The 24,439-nt window shown below is 44.5% G+C and overlaps 1 protein-coding gene across 1 annotated transcript in view; it reads left to right on the forward strand.

The window, feature by feature from the left end:
- The window catches only part of WNT3A (Wnt family member 3A), a gene marked incomplete at both ends in the record, with an annotated part of 83,057 nt that overhangs the window by 30,270 nt on the left and 28,348 nt on the right, over window positions 1-24,439 (forward strand). Inside the window, 1 exon segment of the mRNA XM_079538501.1 lies at window positions 16,589-16,830. Coding sequence (XP_079394627.1) covers window positions 16,589-16,830 — 242 coding nt within the window.

Here is a 24,439-nt window from a genome sequence, read left to right on the forward strand (position 1 = left end):
CAGTTTCCTGCTCTTCTCACACTGTTTCTGAGCGCATGTGAGAACAGGGAGAGTCTGAGATCCACTGGCAGTGAGCTGCTGAGTGATTTTTTATCCCTCCCATGAGATTTCACCTCTGTGTCCATTCTTTGGGAAAAGCTCAGTAGTTCACTGAGCCTAAAATTTGTGTGCTAGGCCACCCAATTTTCCTTTTACCCTTCCTGCCATAAGCTGTGCTTCCATGCTCCTCTCTCACAGCCAAAGCAGAGGGATTAATTCCTTTTCCTCGCACAGGGCTAGGAAATGTCTACGCTCTGTACCACGAACCCTCCACGAATACATCAAAAACAACTTCAGACCCACTCCCAGCCTTCTGTCACTTAGCATCTAACTTTTCAAGGTATTCCCCATCATTTATTAATTGCGATACGTTAGCTGCTGCCAGATCCAAGGAAGCCGAAAGGTTCGTTGTCCTAATCACTGAATGAGCATCTAAGTGAGAGACAGTCCCTGCCCTGGAGCACTTCAAATCTAATCTGAAGAGACAGGAAAAAAGGTGGGTGAATTGAAGAATTATGAGTATGCCACATGTTAGCAACTCCTTGCCTTGGATCCCTGGCAGCTTTCCAGCCCCAAAAAGGGACCTGACTGCAGGTCACCACCTCAGCAGTGTGGGGTGGGGGGGTGGGGGGTGGAATGCTCTCTGCTTTGATTTTGATACCAATGAGGAACTTTTTTAGGGGGCATTTGCTCCACATTTCTGCAGCTGGGAAATCGAAGGGAGCTTTTTCCTTCTCCCTGCTGAGATTTTGACGTGTGTGGACACAGAGGAGGATCGGGGTTTGCTTAGGCAAGGCACCAGTGCTGACTCCTGCTATTTTGCTAACTGTGAGCTTAGTTTTCTGCTTGCTGCTGCCTCTCATCCTACCTCATTCCTGGCCTCTTTACTCTCTCTCATTCGCACCTGCCTGACTGCAGACAATGTTTTCTACAACTGGAACCAGCTCTTTGACATTTCTCCATAAAGCTCTTAGCACAATGGGAGCCCTAATCTTAGACTTGAGTTCAAGGCATAATAGTCATAATTATCATTATAATAACAATGATGGAAAGATTTAGAGAAAGCAGGAAAAAAAAAAACCTGTTGCTAACAGCAAGGAAAGATTAGCCTGATCCTGGAAAGAGGTGTGCATAAGCAACTTTTATTCACCAGATAGGCTTCCTACTCTGCCTACCTACTGCAGGGAACCTGCTTTAGCAATGGGGTTGGACTAGATGATCCCCAGAGGTCCCTTCCAACCCCTATGATTCTGTGATTCCCCTTGTAATGTGGCACATCACTGAGCTCCAGACACGCTCTTTGTGATGGAGCATGTTGGAGGGGCTGAACAAGCAACTAGATGCAGTTATAAAGAAGTGCTGGAAAGTGCTTTATCTACACACAGGTGTATGAAAACCAGGGAGTGGATCACAGGCATCCACCCAGGTTCATCAGCAGAGGGTGGCCGAGGCCTCATGCAGAGAAAGGTCAGCATTTGGCCACTTACAGGGTATGTAGGACGGGGTTAACAGCCAACGTGGGCATGTAGGGCTTTCTCCCTCTCCCTTATTTCTTCTGAGCACACCAGATAAATAGCTCCAGGTGAAGGCCTGCCCATTCTTTATGAAGCAAAACGTGCTGTCGGTGTAAGGAGGCGAATCTGTGGCCCGGGGCACCATGTGCAATGTAATGTGTCTTGAGTCCCTTGCACGGGCTTGTTTGAAATATGTGTCAATAACACCAGCAGCAGCAAAAGGAGGTTGGCGTGGGGAGCCAAGGGGAAAGCAGCTTTGGGGTGGGGGAGGTAAGACCCCATCCTGCCTGGTGAGACTCTTAAAATCCTGCAAATCTTCCCCTCCCTCCCCACCAGCAACTCCCTCCTTGGTTGGTGAGATCACCCTCACTGCAGTGAATACAGAGCGGAAGCATTTCCATGAGCGCTCCAGCATGTTTTCTTGCATGATCATTTGCAGCAGAAGGAATAAAATCTCTTGCAGGGAGTGGGTGAAGCTTCTAATTGTTGTTTTTAAGGAAGCAAACCAAACTCATATTAAAAATTATAGAAGGAGACTGACTTATTTCACTTCATAGTCTCCTGTTCCAGGTAACATGCAAGTTTCACCCATTTTGGAAGACTCCCATTAATACCTTTAGCGCCTGTGTCAAGAAAGTCATATTCCTCTTCCACGAGCACCTACAATGCAACCCATAATTTCCACCTCTGCCACAAGCAATTGGCTCCAGCAGCACCAGCAACTCTTACCAGTGAAGGTGGTTAGCCACTGGAGCATATCCCCAGGGGATCTTGTAGATTCCCCATCTCTGGGTGTTTTGGGGTCAAGACTGGGTACCCTTTTGGAAGAGGTGACTCAGCCAAATCAAAGTTCCTGGCTTTGCTGCAGGTGAATCCTGTGTCTGAAATGTGATGGCCAGTGGCATCGAGGAGATGAGCAAAGGAGCAGTTGAGTTTGGTTAGTGTATATATTGATGAGTCAGTAAGATTACAGGGCTGCTGAAGTGAAACTTGAAAGAAAGAGCATGTGAGATTTCTTGTTGGTGGTGATTTCTTTAAGAATTTCTGAGGAGTTTCCAGACCTTTGCAATGCTCTCTCACCGGTTTCCCTGCTCTGGTTCAGAAAAGCTATCTTACAAAGAGACAAGCAAAGGGAGCAGCCCTGAACCTTCAGTTCAGCACTGTATGTCTCAGTGAGATTCCTGTCCTGAACTACAGTGGGAATTTCTGGTTTTAGGTGCCTGTTCCTCTATGTGTTACACTTCCCATGGAGGGCCTTTACTTTACTTCAATCTCCCTTCTGATCTCAGTAAGTCTCACTGGAGCTCCTCCAAAACCAAGTCCTTGCTTGGCCAAAGAGTTTGGTATAGGTGAATAGCAAACTCCTGTTTATCACTTGACTGTACTACTCTGGGTTCAAGGTAGGATTCATCTCATTTAAACACCTCCAGTGTCAGTAATTCATATCTGAGTTGTAATACCTGTTGAGTGGAATCCAGCATGTCACTTAGAATCATAGAATTTTAGAACTGTTTGAGTTGGAAGAGACCTTTAAAGGCCATCTAATCCAACGCCCCTGCAAAAGAACAGGGACATCTACAGCTTGATAAGATCATTTCAAATTGAAACAGAATCTAAAACTAGGCCAGATGACTCGTGTTTTAATTATACCCTCTTCTCTCCATTGGCTGTTTGGGAAACGTGGGATGGCTTGCTCCAATCTTTGCTTCAGATTCCTGCATAACACCAGGCTGGACACTCAGCCCAGTGGGCCACATCAAGGCACCCAGTTTTACCATAGACTCCAGACAGTGCCCATGACACCCACATGGGGCTGGTAGCTTCCACACAGCTCCTACAGGAAGACCTGTCCTACACACAGTTGTTGTGGCACCTGGGTATCAGATAGGATCCCCACGGGCAGCTGTAGGGACACAAGACACCCATGCGCAGTCAAATTGCATCTTGAAATGTCTCCCCGGGTTTTGGATAGTTGATCCACCTAGCTCTGAGCTTCTGATTTCCAGATATCATGAATGTTAGTAGGAAAAAAAAGATGTAAGAGAGAGCTCCTTTGGGGCACCCAATGTTTCTGGCAGAGCTTGGGTGTGCTAGGACAGAGAACTTTTAAATCGTGCCTCCACCGACAGGGATGTGTCAATAGGTGTGTCTGTGCGTGGGTACATGGAGAAAGGGAAGGGAACAGAATGCAGAAAACATCTGATGGTGGCATCAAGGATAAACATGGGCTTATGTGCATGGCTTTGCTCTCATTGCCGCGCTCAGCCTTGCAGCCCAGCAGTTAAGGAATAGGCTGTTCTCTGAAGAAAGCTGTCCCTTTGTCCACTCAATTTAGTTACAAATGAGGTAATGCTCAGTTCAGCTGAAGCGCTTAGAAACCTTTAAAACCCTGACATCTCTCTGCTGTCAAATCTCCAGACGTTGCTGACTCATGTAAAATAGTTTATCCTCACTTATCCCAGCTAAGCTTTGGACCTTAATAATAATTTGTGAAAATGAGTACCGTTAATTAATGATCTGAGCCTATCAGTGCTCTGGTGTAAATGCTGTGTTCCAAATAGTACACAGTGCTTTGTTGCAAATAGTAAAATCAAGAGTTGTGCAAGGCCTTCTGAAGTATGAAGTCTGTATACCACTTAATGTATTGCTTCTCTAAAAACCTTGGAAACAACATGTCTGTTCTCCAGACAACATGGAATGTTGAAAATTTCTTTATTTCTTACCCAAAATGAGTTGCTGTAATTCCGATTCATTCAACTGAGTACTTCAGGCCAGACAAAATATCTGAAGATTTGTACCTTTCAATGTCCTAAAGCACATGAGATTAATAATTACATTAATAATTTTGAAGTTAAAAATTGTTTCATTGTGGAAAACGCAAGGAATAAGCTACTTGTACTGCAACAAAATATTTCATTGCTTTTGAAAATAAATTAAAAGAACTCTCAGAAAGTGAATATTTTAACTTAATCTCATCTAGTGAAAAATCTCAAGTAGACGATTGTAATAGCAGGAAGGAAAAAACACTGTGATGGTGCAGGTTTCCATGCATCACAGGAGAAAATGGCAAACACACACAAAATGCTTTGGGGAATTTATGTTTTGAGGATTTCAGTACAATCTCATCCAGAGCTTCAGGTTTTGATTGAGCTCAAATTAATCAATTTAATGGAAAAGAAAAGCAAGGGAACATTCCTGCACAATTTCTGTTTCTGTCCCTCCTACAGAAGGCACCGCTTGTTATTTAGGATCTAATCCTTGCACATGGGAAAGCCATAATCTGCAGGATGAGCATCCAGGGTCATTGCTATGCAGCTCTTTGGTGCGACGGATCTGCTCTGTTGCACGAATAGAGCAGTGAGCTCCAGCTGAGGAGTGCTGTGTTGTTTCCTGTGGCTACTTGGGCTCTTGGTCAATGTCCAGAAGTTCCATATGAGGTTTTTTAGGGAGGTGGTGGAGTCACCATCCCTGGAGGTGTTCCAGAACCGTGGAGATGTGGCACTGAGGGACACGGTCAACATGCATGGTGGGGTGGGTTGAGGTTGAACGTGGTGTTCTTAGTGGTCTTTTCCAACCTCAACAATTCTGTGATTCCATGAGATTTATTTATGAGTTGATTTATTTTCACCCGTGGAGCTTCCTTCCCACAGCCTCACGTTGTCACTGCTCAGATCTCCTATGAAACGTAGTTATTAACATTGCATAATCCCCCAGCAACATCAGTGCATCAGTTCTGCAGGTAACAAGAAGAAATCCAAGCTGGAAGGAAGCCATCTGCTAAGCTGAGTGACCCTGCAGCTTTATTATTATTATGAAGAGGAGGGCTCGTCTCTGGTTTCTAAAGTAAACACAGGAGGTATCTTGGCACAGGAGCTTGCAGCAGAGAGCTGGGATTGCTTTCCCAAATTCTTGGCCGCTTCCCTTGCTGCATGTCAAAGCTGGTATCTTTGCCTAATAGTGATCACCCCTCTGAGAGCTGATCACTATCTGGCAGCCTGTCTGCATTTCCCCAGCCACTTTCAGAAAGAAATCATTAGGGCTGTGGTGCTGCGCAGAGGTCTGCAGGTGTAGCTCCCAGCTGTTTCAGGCTCCTCACCCCCAGAGCACACAAGGATAGCAAGGGAAAACAAGCCCATTGCTATGGTCGTTGCTCTTCATCCTGCCTCCTATTTCATCCTCCCAGTTGGAGATTTGGCTTTTCTTGCTCTCAGGACATCTACCTACCCACTTTCTTTCCTCTAAATCTACACGCTTCCTCTCTCAGCCCAGTTTCTCCCCTGACCACCACCAGCCTTCTTTCAGCCAGCCACTGGGTCACTAATCTCACTAGGAGCTTCTTAGGCTGGAGAGTGGTTATGCTGTTGTGAGGAACATCAAGGCACCACATCTGCTGAGTCACCTGGAGAAGGAACTCTTCGAAACTTGGCTCCTGGTGTGCGAGCACCAAACTCCAGCACTTTTAGGGAGAGGAAACAGGAGAGGAAAGCTCGGTCCTTCTCTGTGGTGGTGATGGGTTGGTCATGGTGGTGATGGGTTGACAGTTGGAATGAGATGATCTTAGAGGTCTTTTCCAACCTTAGTGACTCTGTGATTCTGTGGTCTGGTGCAGTAGTTCTCCAGTCTTGTTGTAGAGAATACATCTGGGTCAGTTGCTTAGTGAGTCAACAGGCTGGAAGAGTATTTCATTCAAATCACCCTTTGTGGACAAATAGTCTTGGAGACCTTTAGAGTGAGTGGCCTCTTTTAGTCCAAAGAAGATGGCAAAGAAAAGTAAGCTGCTTATGAATTATGCTTATGAACAGACATTCATCTATCTATCTAGCTATCTATCTATCTATCTATATGGCTTCTCATCTCAGAAAAAAATTACAAAATATTGATTTAATGTTATGCTGTTGACACAGACATAGAAAGTTTGGGAGTTTTCCTCAGCAAACCAAGAAATTTAGGCTGCCTTATGACCTGTCCCCCTCATTTCAGAACAAATTTGGGAAGATAAGGGAGATTCAGTGCATCCATTTCAGCAGACAAGATTGATCCACAAGCAGCGGTAGAGAAGCCAGCACTGCAAAATGAAGTTAATCTTTCTCTTTTTTCCCCGCATCAAGTTTTATTGCTCTTGTTATTCTCGTTATTGCTCTGTTGTCAGAGAAGATCTTTGAGAATTTTTTTTTTCATTCTCAAAGTACATGCAAATGCCAGGACATACACTGGCATTTTTCCTGTACCTTTGAGCGACTCATCAGTTCGTGCCTCCTTAATTTTACTGGGATCTAGCTGAAACATGTCAAAGAGACATGAGGATTTTTTCCAATGCAAAATAGCTTCTTTGCAAAAAAATTAAAAAGAAAAAAAAATCCAGATGTTCTTTTACTCCATAAATTGCCATTGAATTAAAACAAAGCAAAACAAAGAGATCAACAAAAACAGAGCAAAAAACTGTTGGGTCTCATGGCTTTGTGGCTAGATACTGTGGAGCCTCGCAAAACTTGTTCTGATCTCTGAACAAAGGTTGACCTTCCCTTAGGTTGAGATGCTCCTTATGGACTTCCCCATGCGTATTCTCTGTTGTCTGAACAACATGTCTTTTGCTACAGCCTTTCCAAAATAGAGGGAAGGAGAAGTTCAGGAAGTCTCTACCTTACACTGCTTTCCAATTTTTCCTTAATTTTTCCTTAATTTTTCCTTAAAAGACAAATACAGACCTGGAAATTTTTGTTACATTTTTGGAGGAAAGATGTTTTTCTTCCCTGTCCAATTCTTATGTCCTTTTCCATCTATGCTTGGGCCAAGAATCAGATGAGTGTTCTCCATAGCCCTACGTCCATCTTGTGTATGGAGGTGGTCTTCAAAGATGATGTAAGCTGCATTCATAACTACATTGTGGCTTTGGAACAGCTGATTTTAGCACTGATCTGGTTTGGAGCTTGTTGGAGGAATCAAATGAAATGAATCTGGTAACATTTTAGACCAAAGAAGGTTTAGATTCTATGCTGAGTTACTGATGGATGGGTGATATGAAAAGTGGCACAACCATAATGTATTGTGAAGTAGCTAGATGGAATTTTGATGGATAGTACTACTAGATTAAAAGCTCTTTGGGGCTTGTTATCTTTTTTTTCTTTTCAGTTCAGTGGTTGAAAATGGAAACACCTTTTTGGAAACTCAAGTGTTTGATCTTTTCCCACAGAAATAAAATCATTTCATTAAGCTTTGAGTATTCGAGTATTTTGAAGATAAAATGTTTTTAAGCATTGTAAAATTGTATGCAAAACAGCCCCCCATAAAACTGTGCTAAGGAAGGTCAGATGAATATAACTCCCTGAGTGCTCCTTGATGTGCCAAACTACATAGATTTAAATCCCATTGATTACAGTGGTAACTTGAAACACAAACAGTAGGTCTTGTCTAAATCAGTGCTTCCCACATTTTCCTTAAGGAGCAGAAGACAAAGTGTCCATGGGATTCATTTGAGTGAGAAGGGAAAAGAAAAAAAGAGAGAGAGTGTAAAAGGAAGGAAAAACAAAGAGGAAGAAAGTTTATGGCTTCGTAAACAGCTGTAAGCAATGTCTCTGGTCGGGTCAGACCGGTCTGAGTTGACAAGGCAGTGTCTCCAATTATATAGCATGCTGTAGCCTGTAAAAATGAAATCAATTTGTTATTTTTCTGGGAGAACATTATAGCGTGAGTTCACACATTTGGTGAGCCTGATGACTCAGTTAGAGCCAAAGAGGGAACGCACAGACGTGTGTGTGTGCATAACAGGGCGAGGGTACGTGCACATGTTGTAGGATCAAATGCAACTTCAAAAGGCATCCTGGGAGGAATGGGTGAGAGAAGTTGGTAACTCGGTGTGTGAGATGAGTGGATGGGACAGAGAAAATCATGTTGTTCTTATAGGGCTACTTAAACCAGGACAACACAGCTTTCTGTCCATGGTTCCCATTTCAAAATGGGCTCCATCACTAAGGAGTTTCAGGATAAAATTCCCCCAAGCGCTTCAGCACTTAAGCAATTTAGAAGTCCAATTCCAATCTTCACAAGCATCTGAGATCTCTGAGCCCAGTCCTCCAAGGTATTTAGCACTGACATAGCCCAGAACAGACCTCAGTTCAGGGGGATGAGCATTAATGAGAGGTTTGAAACCACAACATATAATTTATATTGCTGATCATTTTAAAAGGTTCAGGTTGGGATGCTGTGGGGGCTGGAGGGAGAACTAGGAAGGATAAGACTAGCCACGCTCCTAATTATTATTGAAATTCATAGTAGGAGTCTAAATACCTATTTATACTGTAGACATTTTTCTACTATTTGCCTAATATATTGCCTTCTCTCTTCCCTCCGTTCCACTAATTTATCACTCCTGACCCAGAAAATCTGTGTTGTTTCTTTTTTTTTTTTTTTTTAAATGTAAAACTTGATCCCAGTGCCCAAAATGTACCCGTGCTAAACAGGGCAGAAAGAAGCAAACACGCACATGCATACATACTTTCCATTTGTCATGAAACCCCGGTAGGGGTTAGGCTCGGAGAAGTCAGAAGTGAGGCAGCAAAGGTGTTTACATGAAACTTTAAATTACTCCTCTTTCATTTGCAAGTAACTGTTGTTCCTCATCCCGGGTAAATTTATCCATCAGCAATATCATTAGATGAGTTCATTGTAACCACGAGATTTACAGCGCTCATAAACTGCAGTGTAGGTGGCAGATTAAAATGTTAAGGCTTATACATCTCTAATACCACGTGCTGTGATCCTGGCAAACCTTACGAGGTAAATGGAGCTGCACGGAGGCAGATCTGAGTGGAGAGACCTCCAGGGAGAAGACCCAAATGAAGAACATGATGTTGAACCAATATCAGGTCCTGGAGCCAGGCTTGAAAATATGGTTTGAGGGGCCATTATTCTGCTGGATGGGTTGTTTTTCAGACGACATGTACACCAGAGGAGTTAATTGCCTTGGGTAATTAAAGAGTTCCTAAGACTTTTTGCAAGGAACCAGGTTGTTAATACTCGTATTCTCTCCTGTTCCCTTCTACTGTGTAGATCCTAAGGGAAGACAAAGTCAAAGCAACATCTCTTGCACTCAGAGTGGAAGGTGCTGAGTGTTGTGGTGTGCCTTAGTTCCTGTGGGAATTTACTGTCCCGGCCAAACCTCAACTCAAATATTTATACACAGCATTTTTAGCATCCACGTGAAGTTGTCGTTAAGCCTGCTGTTTTCCAAATCTAGACCCAAGCTGTTGGGTCTAGATTTGGAAAAAGCTGCCATGTTCACATTAGAGGGAGCTGCCACCCATCAGCGAGCAAAGACTTCCCTCTGTGTCCTCCTAGCAGCCCTCAGGCACTTCTGAGGTTCAGCGAAAATGGGTGAGATTCCAGCTCTCTCACTTCAGCTAAAAACAAGGCGTCTAATTTACGCTCATCGCCCAAGCTTTTCCCCAGCCAGTGCTGCCTCCTGGGCATCTCCATGATTCAGCCCACCTATCTGAGGCACCTATCTTAGGATGGGCCCAATTGCCCTCTGGAGGTGCTGATCCCGCTCCATGGACTCGAGGAGAGTGCTAACTTACTTGGCTGAGATGCCTAACAACTTTTAATGGTCAAAGTCGGGTGAGATGAGTCCCACGCTCAGAGATCCTCTGATGAAAGGTGCTAGAGAAATACAATGCTGCATCATCACCACCATCGTTATTATTAATGCAGAGTAAAGGTGAGGGAATTATTCATGGGAGAAAAGTTACCTCCGTGCCTGTATATTTACAGGATCTGACCCAGCTACACAATTATGTACATACTTTCAGGGCTAGAACAGAAAAAAATAATTAAATGTAGCGCTAGTCCTCTCCTTTCAGATGAAAGAAGAGGGACTGTAACAACAGAACTGAAAAGAACAGTTAATCCAGTAGTTTTCAGTCTTTTTTCTTTCCAGATCAGAAAAAAAAATCTGGAAGTTCAGCACAGTGAAGGTTGGCTAACAACAGGCTTAGTTTTCTTCATTCTTTCTGTGGACCTTTCAGGAATAATCTGTAAATATGAAAATGCTCAGAGACCAGAAGGTGAATACACTGCTGCGATCACCGTTATAGACATTCACAGACCATTCATCTAAGTTAAGGTAGTTTTCAGTTTTTCAAACTTTAGACTGAAATATCTTCAACTTAAGCAAATTAAAATTTTCACTATAATTCACATGTTAAATTGCTTGGATCTGAGCAGTTTTCATGTCTAGAAAGAAATCAAATGCATCCAAAGGGAAAGTAGCTAGCAGAATGATTTATTTTTCCATTTAAGATGATGGGTTTGGGTGTGCTCCCTTCCCTTTCTTCATTCTTTTTCTTTGTAAAACTAGTGGTTTTCTATGAAAATGAACACAGGTCTATTAATATTTCTGTCTGCCTACCCATCTGATCTCTGATCTGGTGATTCAAGTCTACAGAAGTGTTTCACTGAGCCTGGAAACTGGTGTATGCCATAGAAGTGGAAAGGAAGAAATGATAGGTTTATCTACCTCTCCTACACCTAGTCCCTATCTCCGATTGAAATGCTTACCAGCTTCCATCTATGTGCACTGGATGGACACCATCGCTCTTCTTTATGCATGCCAGCCCTGTAAAGCACTCTGTCTTTGTGGAAACTGAATCAAGGTTAACGTATACGTCCCGTTCTTTGAGTGTCTTGAATACTCAGGTGCCAGTGACCTTTCAGAGCAGCCTCAATTTTTTTTAAACTCCAGAGTCTCCTAGTAGCTATGTCCTCCTCAAACATATTTTTAGCATCTTCAGGTGCATGAAACTCATGTTCTTGACCTCAGCAGCCTGTAGTGGATGATGGTTAGGGCACCACTGAGGGCCAAATTGGGTGTTGTAGGATGAAGAGCTGTGCCCGCTCATCACCTGCACGCAGCTTTTCTGTGAGCTCTTCTTGTCTACTAGCAGGACATGTGAGACGACACTAGGTTTTCCTTATAGAACCTATGGAGGTCCTGCCAGGACCTATGGAGATCTATCCAGCCACCTTCCTCATTTCAGTCTTTTAAGTTTCATGATGCTGAGTGCATTGTGAGTATGCATCATTTTGGATAGATTGCTCTGTGGCACGGCAGAGAGTTAACAAAAAATGAGGGAAAAAGGAAAAGACTGTGAGGTGAACCTCTAGAAATCTGGATGGGTCATGAGAGAGGATTTGGAGGAGTTCTGTCATCCTCCTGCTAGGGAAGCCCATGCAAAGGGAGCAGAGTGGAAAAAGACCTAGTGCATCTGGAAGGGAACATAAATTCCCTCCAATATAAGCAGATGAACATCCTTTGACTTAACTTCTGCTGCCACCGTCCATCTGTATAAAGCAAAATAACCAGTGTAACAGCTAGTGCTCAGTTTTCAGTGTTCAGTGGGGAGTTAAGTGCTCTCTGTTCCTTATGCTGGGTTGCTGCAGAGACGTTACACTCTTGCTGTACAAATTCAATTAAAGCAGTTACTTTACCCATGTCAGGGATCCCAGAAGGACATCCGCTCTCAGCAGCACTTGGAGCCAGCAAAAGGCCTCTCCAAGATGAATAGCAAAACAGAGCCCCTACAGAGTTCAAGAATAACAGAATTCAGGAAGAGGCAAGTAGGCGTACTCGCCTCTACATGCTGCACCTGATGCGTCAAGGACTTTTGACAGCCAGCACTGAGAAGGTAGTGACCTTGAAAAGTTGGTGGAGTGGTGCTGTACAGCAAGGTCATCCAGAACTGAAGCCTTCTCTTTTTTTCATTCTGAAGAACCTCTGAGAATATATTTCCTGCATATTTCTTCTGCATAAACTGACTGAGGTGTCCATTCCAAGAGGGAGAGTACATGTAATTTATTAAGAAGGTGGCCAGGTACTTATCTACAACCACTCTGCTGAAGGAGCAGATAGACTGAGATAAGGGAAATGAAGAGCTCTCTAGGTGTGCTGGCAAAAAAATGCTCACTCGAGGTTGAATTAAACACTTCAGGGCGTGCAAGGCTTAAAGATAAGCCAAGAACTTTGGCTGTGGACTTACAGAATAGTGTTTTCATGGCTCCTACTGAGCTAATTGCAAGAAAAAGCTAATTGGTTTGAAAAGAATGGCTCTTTGGCCCTTTCCATTGGGTCAAACTTGAGCAGTACCTGTAAGAGAATCAGCATTTTTGAAAACTTGAGAGCTTCATGAGTTCTCCAGTGAAAAAGAAGATGTTGGTGTCAATGCATCCAGAAAGAGCTGTTTGCTTAAAAAAGTTGAAGATGATGACTGGTTAGACCACAGTATTCACCACTTGGCCCATTTCTTGACACCATCTTTTCAAAATCGCCATCATGCAGAAGATGGCTTTGAAACAGAGCATAGGAGAATGGGAAATGCAAAGAAAACAGATTTGATCATTGGAAACAGGAGAATGAAAGATGGGAGCTACCAGAAAGTTGAGTAACACTCAAACGAGATTATGATCTTTATAGTCTTTCCAAGTCTTTTCTAATGGTTTTGGTTGTTGTTTTTCAGGTGTTGATGTTGGTGGATTTTGTTTGCTTGCTTGCTTGGGATGGGTGGGGTTAGAAGGTTCATAAGGCTCATATCTTGTGATCAATCTCCTAAAGATGAATTGACCTTAGAGAGAGGGATAAAATGTTTACATCTGGATTCTGGTAGCAAATTAGAGACCAAAAGAGGGTGTCCTAATTGATGTTATCACACTCCAGTCTGTAAGTAAGAAAGGAAAAGGACTGTACCTAGCTGTGTTTAGCAGCAGAGGCACTGTGCATGGACTGATGTAGAGATTCCACCCTGTAGCTCTGACTGAAAGTCAAGTGACTGCACACTCCAACTCTACATTCACTGTCTCAGTGCCTGATGACGCCTTGAGAACAAGACTCTTGCATGAGATTGTCTTTTGCAGATTAAACTTTCCAGACTGTAACACAGATCAAAGTAAGGTGTGACTGTTTCCCTGCTGCATTGAGAAGGGAGCAGTGTGAAAAGCAATTAAAAGTATTTCTACATGTTTTTAATTTTTATCTTAGATGATCTTCCCAACAATGGAAACGAATAGTTGAGGGCACCAACCTGTAAACTCCTCTTCCTATGATTTGTGTTTTCACAGCGTACTGCTGCAGTAACTTCCAAAAGACATAGAGGCATGAGTTCGGTTGTTCAGATAAACTGAAGTTTAATTGGTGTCCTAAAGTTTCATCTAGGTTCTGTTGAAGTGGCTGAAGAAAGTCCTTGTCCTGGCTTCACAATATGGCATACCATACAGCAGGTTGATCCTACCACAGTGGATCCTTTGTTAGGAAAGCTTTGGGATGTATGCTGGTGACATTAGTAGATGTGGGAACAAGCTCTGTAAATATTTTAACCCAAGTTAGCTTTAAGTACTGCAAGGAGCCATCCTAGACTCTCTGTGGTCAGTTGCTATAGACAGTGGAGGAACTATTCGCTGAAGTATGAGTCAGAGCAAATGTTGGTGCTCTTCTCTGGAGGCTGGAGGCTTCAGTGAAAACACCTATTTCTCCTCACTGTTTACAGAGATAAGGGCCATCTAACTTCAGAGGTGAAGTATTCTAAGTTGCCTTCTGGGAATAGCTGCTATCTCCCATGCATTTGGGCTCTGAATAGACTTGGAGTTGGAGATGTGGCACCCTAAGTCTCTGTATGCCCAGCAAGGCCATAGGGGCAACACCCTAAGCAAGCCCCCTGCAGCCTGAAGTAGTGTTTCAAAAGGTGTCTTTAGTCCATCAAGTGTGATCCAGCGCTTTGTTTATAGCTTAACAATTAAATTAAAAGTACACTGTGAAGTCAAAGTGAAAACACCAGTTGGTCTGGCATGGGATCCATTCACAGGTGCTTTTCTGCCACTAGTTTTTCCCTGAATTAATCAAAAGTTCAAGAAAACCCACATCAAGACACATAGATAGGGAAAACAAGTTAGCTGGGTCCTTTTCTTGGCTTTCTTCTGTGGGCTCCTGCAAGAACTCACCTCCCTCCTACTGCTTGGGTCTTTGCACAGACTTCAGCACAGCACTCACCTTTCCTGGGTGGGAAATTTTAAGGAACTTAGCCATACCTGTTGTTAGATGTAATGGCATGATTCATCTGGAGACTTCTACAGTGCAGACACATCCCACTCAACTGCTCACACAGGGTTTACTCTCTCTAGTCTAGCCAATACATTCAATGGAGGCAAGGCCATGATTCACCTCATCCTAAGCAGATGTCTAAAATGGGGCAGATGAATCGTGCCCTAGAAATGCCTGTTTCTCTCCTCAGACTGATTACAAAGGCAGCTTGGGGTGTGTAGATCGGCTGGAGACATAAGAAGGTAGATGAGATGAGCACAACTCCTAGTCAGTGTCCTTCTACCTGCCTTCCTCTTACTGGGAAGAGTCAGGCACTTCTGGAAGGCAATCCATAGTTGCCTCATATTCCCTCCCTGGAATAGGAAGAACTGTCCTTCAATGTTAGCTGAGATGAATCTTCAACTCAAACCACAGCTGAGTTGGAAAAAGGCCCCTAAGTTTTGGAAATCAGCTGAAAAATGTTTGCTTTCACAGACACCTTTCACCTCGTCCATCTAAAATTCATTTACTTGACAATGTTAGAGCAAAAGAGAGGGGAGACATATTCCCTGGGTGCCTGCTGATAAATTCAAACACACCAGGCTGCTCCCAAATGAAAACCACATAGCAAAAAAAAAAAAAATATGAAGGTAAACAGAAATACACACTGCCCAGGCAAGTTTCTGTTTGTCATTAATTCTGAGCAGAAAAGTCAATCAAGAGATTTAATTAGAAGAATAGGAAATTATACTCTAAAAATCCCTTCAGTTTTAGTAATCAAGGTTATTATTAGAAGCACCAGTAAAAACACTTTAAAAATTTATCTAATTAGCTATGTATCTGCTGATCTCTCTGCATAGCTGACTTGTTTGTCTCTAAGGCTTCAACCAACATAATGGTTCGTGGACACTCCTTTCAGAAGACTTCCATTTGGCTCAGCGCAGAATCTGCACTCCAATTGTTGTGGTTTTTTATTTCACTCTGTTCATTTTAACTGGAGCAATTCACAGACTGATGGCCAAAGCAGGTTTTGCATATCCTCGTGACAGCACAGCAAAGCTGGGTTTTATGAAAATGCAACCCTGGTTTTGAAAATTCCCAGATTAAAACTGGTGTGAGAGCGAAGTGCAAATCTGCTGAACTTAATATCCAGAGGCAGACTTTTAATACTTAATTTTTTAAGCAGTTCAAACTGATAAAGCCTTGCAAAGCACATGCCTGAACTAAGCAGGTGTGGAAATACCAACGAGCAAAAAAAATCCTTTCCAGAATGTACTTTCAGAGAGGTTACCAATGGATCCATGGATCCAAAATTCCATGCATCCTTGCACTAATGTTCCTAGTAACATGAGTCCAGTTTTTCATAAAGGAGGACAGCACTGATGTTGGACCATCATTAAGCCCAGTCAGGCTTTTAGAAGCTCTCAAGGTCCAACCTGCTCAAATCTTTATGATCAGTCTCAGAAGTTACCTGGTAAGGTTCAAACATAAAGGGCACACAGATTAATTGGGTGGTATTCACAAATTTGTTGTGCTCTTCTAAAGTCTTGGAGTCTTCTACTGTCAGTGTTATTACCTTGTATAGCTCTGGAGGTGCTTTTGATTCTCTGATCCCTGGGCTTCCTCAGCTGCAAAGATTTCCAATAAAAATTGCTTGCACTAGTGCAAGTACGCTTGGCTTCCAAGGCTTCATGAGGTGAGCATCTTTGGGAAGAGGTACAATGATGAGAGAATGAAGGAAAGGGAAGGAAGATATTAAGGGTAGAGCTGCTTGCCTGTTGGTCCTCTAGGAAACTTCAGGAGAGACATAATGATGTTATTTTGGACAGAGATGACAGTGAAAAGGATGCTCTCTGGTGAGCAGGATGCACGGAGGAACTGAAAATGTTGATTTTCTTTCCCCATTCCTGGAAACCAAATACAAAACTGAATGTCAGACTGACAGCATCTGTTTTCCTTGTGTTTTTTTTTCCAGGTCCTTGGCAATTGGTCACCAGTATTCCTCTCTGGGGACTCAGCCCATCCTCTGTGGGAGCATCCCAGGACTGGTCCCCAAACAGCTACGATTCTGTCGGAACTATGTGGAGATCATGCCCAGCGTAGCAGAAGGGGTGAAGATTGGGATCCAAGAGTGTCAACACCAATTTCGAGGGAGGAGGTGGAACTGCACAACTGTCAATGACAGCTTGGCCATCTTCGGACCCGTGCTAGACAAAGGTGAGCCCCGTGCCACGTTTTCGGTGAAAGCAAGGACCACAGTGGAATAGCATCAGAGATTTTTATAAACCCACTGTGAACTTCTTGCTGTGTGATAAAATTCCATGTAAAATGGGCTGGTGGAGACAGGACTGAATTTCATAAGAAGGAGGCAAATGGCAGAGGCAAGAAAAAAATTTTGGGCACAGGACTCTATCCAAGCTTTTCAAACCTGATGCAGAGGCACTTGGTAGAGACCAAGAAGAAATGTAAACCTTCTCATAGGGCTGACAAGTAAATCTGTGGCTCCCTGGTGTAAGGTGATGGGCTGCAGGGCAGTGTCTGAATGCAGTCATGGTTGGAGATGGTTCCTAGGGGTTGGACAATCATTGTTGATGCCCTTGTGGGATAAAATGAAGATCAAAAGCCTGAGGAACTCACCCTGAGTCAATGGTGTTGACCATTGGGTTATGGATATGGCAAATTAAAACAAATTCTGACATGGGGCATTGAAAAACTTGGAACAAAACATCTCTAATAGCTCCCATTTATACCAACGTTTTGTCCCAAGTTGTTGAATGTAGTGATGCTTGACTCTTGATACCATCTGTTCTTTTCACCTATAAGTGAGCAGGGACCTATTTCAGCTCATAAGAATTGTTTCATCCTTCTCTGCCCTTGTAGCACACCTTCACAGTCCAGTCTGGGCCTACACTTAATAACATAACAGCAGCCTGCAGAGAACAGAGCTACGATCTGTATTGCAGAGCTTCCACCAGCCCTAACAGGCATTGTACACACACCCAAAGGAGCGTGTGGTTTCAGCTGATGGGTGGATGCTGTTACCCCATTAGAGCTGGGACGCGATGCTAACACCAGTGTCACCATTCAGGTTTATCAGAGATCAGCCCCAAACAATTACACCTGCAGGAGCTGCAGTGTGGTGCGCTTAAGCCCATATCAAGGTGTCATATCACAATGTTTGGCACAGAATTAAAGCAACCATTCCAGGTACATCACTCCCGGGTGACTACAGCATTTGAATTAGGTCAGCAGAGCAAAATATTTTCCCATAGGCACAAGCCCAGGGTGACTTTCACAAAAGCATGCGCTGGGCACAGGGAGTAAGTGAGCCAATTAACCTAACACCTTTGTCTTGTTTTGATGTCATAGAGTCATAGAATGTCTTGGGTTGGAAGGGATCTGAAAGATCATCAAGCTCCCACCCCCTGCCATGGGCTGGTTGCTCCACACCAGCTCAGGCTGCCAGCACCCATCCAATCTGGCCTTGAGCACCTCCAGGGATGGGGCATCCATACCCCCTCTGGGCAGCAGTGCCAGGGCTTCATCACCTTCTGAGCAAAGAATTTCTTCCTAACATCTGACCTGAATCTCCCCTCTTTTAGTTCAAAGCCATTTCCCCTTGTCCTACCATCATTAGACCATGTAAAAAATTGCTCCCCCTCCTGCTTATAAGCTCCCTCCAGTACTGGAAGGGCACAATGAGGTTTCCCCAGAGCCTTCTCCAAGCTGAACAAGCCCAATTCAAGGACATGCAGAACATCTTGGGTGAGACGCCTGATGTTATCCCATAGGAATGCTAGCAGGAGAGAAGTGATCTTCACTTTCTTGCTGACCGAAGGGGCTCTGATCCCACAAGCTTTATCTCACAGCTGTATCAGCACGAAGGGTCCGTCCGTGCTCGAGTCTGCAGGCTTTCAGTAACTGGGCGCAGCGAGGGAGAGAAGGCTGGGACGATTTCATAACTGAAGAATGTTGTTCCTTGAGGGAGAATCAAACCACCCTTCAGTTTTGCTTCACCTACAGCAGGAGGGGGGAGAAAAAACAGCTCAGTCACATTCTTGTGCGGCAGATCCCCCAGGGTAGGAACATATTTGAGCTCCTACCCAGAAAGAGAGAAGGAGAAACAGAGAGAAAGAAAGAAAGCAAAACTCTGTTTTGTGGCTGGAATTTTAAGTCACTCTAGATCCGACTTCAGCTCCCCATCTTTGTCAATAGGGGCCCCGTCTTCCACCCCCAGCACAAGATGGTCACTAAAGCAACTCCTTTTTCCCTAACACAACTATCTGGACTTCTTTGATTGCAAAGGATTGATTTTAATGCCTTCAGGAAATGCTTCCTAGGCCCCAATCTCTCTGAGGCTGCCTCACTGTCTGAGCTGCCCTTGCTGCTTTGCTATCTCATTGCTAATTCAGGGCTAGGCTTGAGCTGTGATTCAGCAGTGCCAAACTGTCACCAGACTGCTCCCCTTAACAGCCATATTCTGATCTGAAACCAAAATCTTTTTCCCCATGAGCCTGTTTGTGGGAAGAAATCCCATTTCTTTTAGCTCCTATAAATATAATATGCATATAAATATATAAATATTGTATATGTAGTATGTGTATATATATATATATATTTATATTTAGCATATCCCTAGCCAGGATGAACGAATCACATATTAAATCACAACGGTATTCATGAGCACATCACAAGGGAACAGTGATGTTCAGAGGATCCAGGCTGACCTCTGTTTGGAGACAACACCTGACAGGTATGGCCCATAGCCTTTTAACTCAAGCCATATCAGGAGCAGAAGCCCCACAACCCATCCAGCTATTCAGTCCCTTGGTTTTTTGCCTGCCCTGTGCAGTTTTGGGGAGAAAATTTCAGATAGGTGCCACCATTGGATCTTCCTTCTGAATTGCTAGGAAATGGGTTTTTCAGGTGTCCTATGCTGATGTACAGAGAACAGGATGCTCTTGTAGGAAAAGAAGCAGGTCTGATCTCCTTGTTAAACCTACCCAGCTGCCCATCAGTTGTGTTAAGCTGCTCCAGTTTCTAGCCTCCCTGAAGTTCAAATCTCAGCTACTGTGGAGAGAACAACAACCTACACTTGAGCTTTTGTAGCAGAGCGAATTCTAGAGGGAAAAAAAATCTGTTCTCATTTGTTTCCTTGGGTCTCATAATGTTTTTTTCCATCTGTATATTGTGAGGCAGTGAAGCAGACTGTGGATATAGCCATGCGATGCTGAGAAACCATGCTAGTCAGAGCTGTGCCCGGCAACTTATCTGAGAGGTTGGGCTGTTTGTAAGGCAGTTTCCATAGCTTTCAGTTTCCAAAGGATGAAGGAAAAATGCTTAAGTTGTCTTTAAAAATATGCAGGGTTAAAGTTTGGAGGATGTCATAGAAGGACATGACTTCACCAACAACAGAAAGTGAACCCTGCAACCCAGCGGGCATTTTCCATCTCAGGCTCAAGTGACTATTAGGAGTGATGCCACTTGACCTGCTTTTAACATTTAGGGACTGAAGACACTATTTATGGTTAAGTTGTGGTGCGTTTTCTCCCCTCTAAGCACAGTGCAAGCTCTCTTTGAGACTCCTCTGGTCAGAAATATGAACCAATCTCAAGAGAAGGAACACAATGAAAGCTTCTCGCAGCCTTGTCTCTGTAAAGGACCTCAGCACATAATTAAGTCAAAATAAAAGTTTCCTCGTCTCCTCCCCCTTTCAATAAAAGTAAATTACCTCAAACTATTTAAGTCCCTCGGTTGGTTTAAATTTAAAAAGGGAGCCCTTGTCTGTCTATTTCTTTCACTCACTCCCACCTCCTTCTGCTAAAGACTGGCTGGGGCTCTAAACCTGCCAGATGGGCTGAGAAATGGTTAATAGTTATTGTGGAGGAGCAGCTTTTAATGAACTATTGAAGAATGATACATTGATGGAGTAATGGGAGTTTAAGTCTCTCTGTAATGAAACAGGTTCTCAGCGCGGACCCATTGTGGTGTAAATATGGCACGTCTCTCCCACTGTTTGGTCAGGGCTAAATAGCAAAGGCCAGAGGGGGGTCAGCTTATGGGGTCTCTGCTTTAGTTAATCAATCTGATTGGATTAGGGTCACTGCGATCCCTAATAATGTCAAAGGTTACGCCAAACTGGATTAAATGCTTTGTTGGGGAGGGCTCAGGTTCTTTCAGCTTTCACCGATGGGGCTTGTTTATTAGAGTTTAACACTCGTGCAACCTTTGGAAGCCACTCCGTCTCCTTTTTGTACATCAGGGCATTTGCTGGCGTGCAATGGGGCTCGGACGAGCCGGGGCGGGTGGCTTTGTCAAGCATCTGCGCCCGTCGGATGTGCCCTCTGAGGACATACATCAAATTCCCTGCTGGACAAATGAGAGCCTAGTGGGTGATGCGGAGGATCAGGGGCATAAATTCATTCCGGAAATAATTGTTGGCCCTGCTAGAATGGGAATGACCAAAGCCACAGAAACAATGGAGTGCCCTGTTGTTCGTGGCAAAGAGATGCTCACTGTGGTATGGTTCCAGTCTATGCAGAGATCGGGATGGGTATGATGTGAAATACAACTTGTTTGAGATCATGCCATTGCTTCAGCTGGGTGGAGGTCTTGCTGTCCAGCACAAATCAAGGTGAATTACTGAAACCTTCACTCATGATCATAGAATCATAGAGAAAGGCCTGGGTTGCAAAGGACCACAGTGCTCATCCAGTTCCAACCCCCCTGCTATGTGCAGGTCACCAACCAGCAGACCAGGCTGCCCAGAGCCACATCCAGCCTCGCCTTGAATGCCTGCAGGGATGGGGCATCCACAGCCTCCTTGGGCAACCTGTGCCAGTGCCTCACCACCCTATGGGGGAAAAACTTCCTCCTCATATCCAACCTAAACCTCCCCTGTCTCACTTTAAAACCATTCCCCCAGAGGACAGTGCCCTGTAGACAGCAAAGCATCCCTCAGAAATTGATTCCAAATTGTTTCCTTGGTGGCCATCTGACAAAGGAAAGGGTCAGCAATAATAGCATGCTATTGATACAGATGCCTCTGCCCTCCTTCCATTGCTTTCTTTCCTGAAGTAGTGTTGATGTTTAAGGCACAGCAGGACTGCCAGTGCATCTAGATTTCTTGCACGGCGCATGCTGGAGCATTTCACCTCCAGACTTCTGGAATGACCCCCAAATCTGAATTTCACTAGGACATCTCTTTCCAAAAGATGCCTTATCTCAACGTACCACCAAAGGATAGACAGCACTCCTTTTAGTAGTCTCAATGCAGCACTGCTCTGGCATTGACAACCATCCGCTATATTTTTCTCTCCTAGATTCAGGACAACTCTTCTAGAGCAAAGCACTGTCTTTGCTTCTTTCTCTAAGCACGTTGCCTGGGAGAACTTCTGACGCTGTTCTTGACCACAGGAAATTCAAAAGTTGAAACTGAGGGCTGCAGAAGAGCACGGGTCAGCAAAATTTTGGGTGCACCATATCAGACAGCGAGACAGGTCATGGGAGTTTCATCTGATGCTGGGGTCCTCAGGGGCATGACTCATCTGATGTCTTGTAGACGTCTGGGGTGAGACTATTCACACCCTGACATTTCTGCATCTCTACATCAACCCAGGATGGGAAAGCAGGGAGGCTGGCTCTTTGGTGGGAATTTTCTGCTCCCAGGACCACACGAGGGGCAGAACAGGCTTGGAGATGTGGGTATTCAGGTGACAGCTGGTATTGCACGGAATGCAGGGCACTGTTTGAAGCTAAACTTAACTTAGATTCTGGATCTTTTGGAAATAAGGCCTGTGTCTCTCTCAAGATGCAGCTTTGTCGAGGTGTCCTTTTTCCCTTCTACCCATCGATGACACAGCTCACCTTGTGCCTAACAAAACCCATCTGAGCTTTTCCCCAGGTTCAGCAGGAACAGAACAAAGACTCCCAAATTCAGTTATAATACCTGGGAGACACGAGTCTCCTTTTTTTTTCTTTTTCTTGTGTTGTAACAGTACTGCTCCACGGGCTCTCAGATAGTGCTGATCTCATCTCCCAGAGTTAGATGTCAAAGTCTGAGCTAGTCACCCCAGGCTCCCTTTGTAGTCAGTGGAGAGCAATCACTATCTCCGCAGTGCAATTCATCTGACCTATCTGAGACACCTATCTCAGGATAACATGAATCATACCAAGATGTTTATTCCTCTCCATTGACTATAGAGGGAGCCTAGGGCTACAGCCTCAGCCTTGCATGTGTGCTTCTTAGAGGCCCACTCTGGGGGCAGAGAGCTCCCAGCCCCATCTCTCTCCTGTTGGAAAGTGGTCCTGACCTCTATTGGAAAGGCCATTTTAGTAACATTAGAACACAGCACTGGAAAGGATCTCCTGGACCACCGAGGCAATCCTATGCTATTTCAGCCATAATCCCATCTCATAATGTCTTGCGTGATTTAAAATTAAGACGTTTAGCAGACCTCATCATATTTTCCTGATGGCATTCTGGCATCTCTGTTGTCTCTGTGCCAAATGCTTTCCCCCCCCTCCCCCCCCCTTTCCCTGCTCTAGATCAGGCTTCTTCACTGCTGCAATAAAGTAAGGCATGAGCAGAAAGCCACAAGATACTGATCCATCCAGGAGGTTAGTTACATGTAGGAGGTACTCTCTGCTCTCTCATGAAACTCTTCCCAAGAGGATCTGATTTCCAACCACACCCCGTCTACCTCTCCGCTAATGGCAATTTGGGCAGCTGCCCTGGTATCAACAACGGAGATCTACAAACTCTACCCTGTAACTATGGGGAAGGAAACTGGAAGGATCAGGATTGAAAATGTGACTGTGCAAGCTCCTCTCAGCCATCAAGATGCATAAATACTGCAGGCCAGAGATTTGCCAGTGCTGCTGAGAAACAGACTGGCAGCTCCTGGCTTAGGACAGAAGCATTGGTTGTGTTCAGTGTCAGCATAAACTGAGCATGGAGCTGGGGATTACTTTGGGAGACGAGTCAGCCATAAGTATGTTATTCCAGCATATTATGTATATTTTATATAAGCCAGTGTATTGTGTGCATTACATAAGTCAGTATATCACAGGGAGGTCACCATCCCTGGAGGTGTTCAAGTACCATGGAGATGTGGCACTGAGGGACATGGTTTAGTGGGCGTGGTGGGGCTGGATTGGGTTTGGACAGGATGATCTCAGTGGTCTTTTCTAATCTTAATCTGTGATTCTATTCTGTGATAGGATAGCGCCCAGAGGATTGTGTTAGCATCATAGCTGGTTGCATTTGCCTCTGCAAAGCGAACAGCTGAGTCAGCTGAAGGCTGGTGTGGCTGGGTGGGCTCAGGTGCAGTCTGGTTTTCTTTGCAGGAGGTTTTGCCCTGTTCACCTTCCCACCTGGAATAAAGACCTGGCTCTTGCACCTCTGCAGAGGGTTCTGCAGAGAGACAGCCCATGCAAAGAGCTGCTTTCTGCAGCCAACCCCCTGGCACGAGCTTAAACCCGAGAGAGTAGCGATGGTGAAAAGGAAACGGCAGCAGCGCCAGGAGCTGATCCTGTTTGTTTGCTGTGCTTCCTCCTACCTCCCACCTCACCAGCTTTCAGCTGTCAGCCCCGACGTGGGGAATGGCGACTAAAACAGGAGACTGGAGATCAGGGAGGGGAACGGGAACAAGGCAGCTCGTGGCTACAAAACCAGTGCCGTCTCTCCCGGCGGCGGGAGGCATTGGAAACTTCTGCCTCCGGCAGCGCACAATGCGATGGGCTGGCAGTTATAGATTTATTTCCTTCCCCCCCCCCCCTCCCCCTCGTCCCCCTTTCCCTGCTGGATACATCGCATTCCCCAACT

The sequence above is a fragment of the Tetrao urogallus genome (assembly GCF_951394365.1).
Source record: "Tetrao urogallus genome assembly, chromosome: 7".
NCBI classification, from domain to species: domain Eukaryota; kingdom Metazoa; phylum Chordata; class Aves; order Galliformes; family Phasianidae; genus Tetrao; species Tetrao urogallus.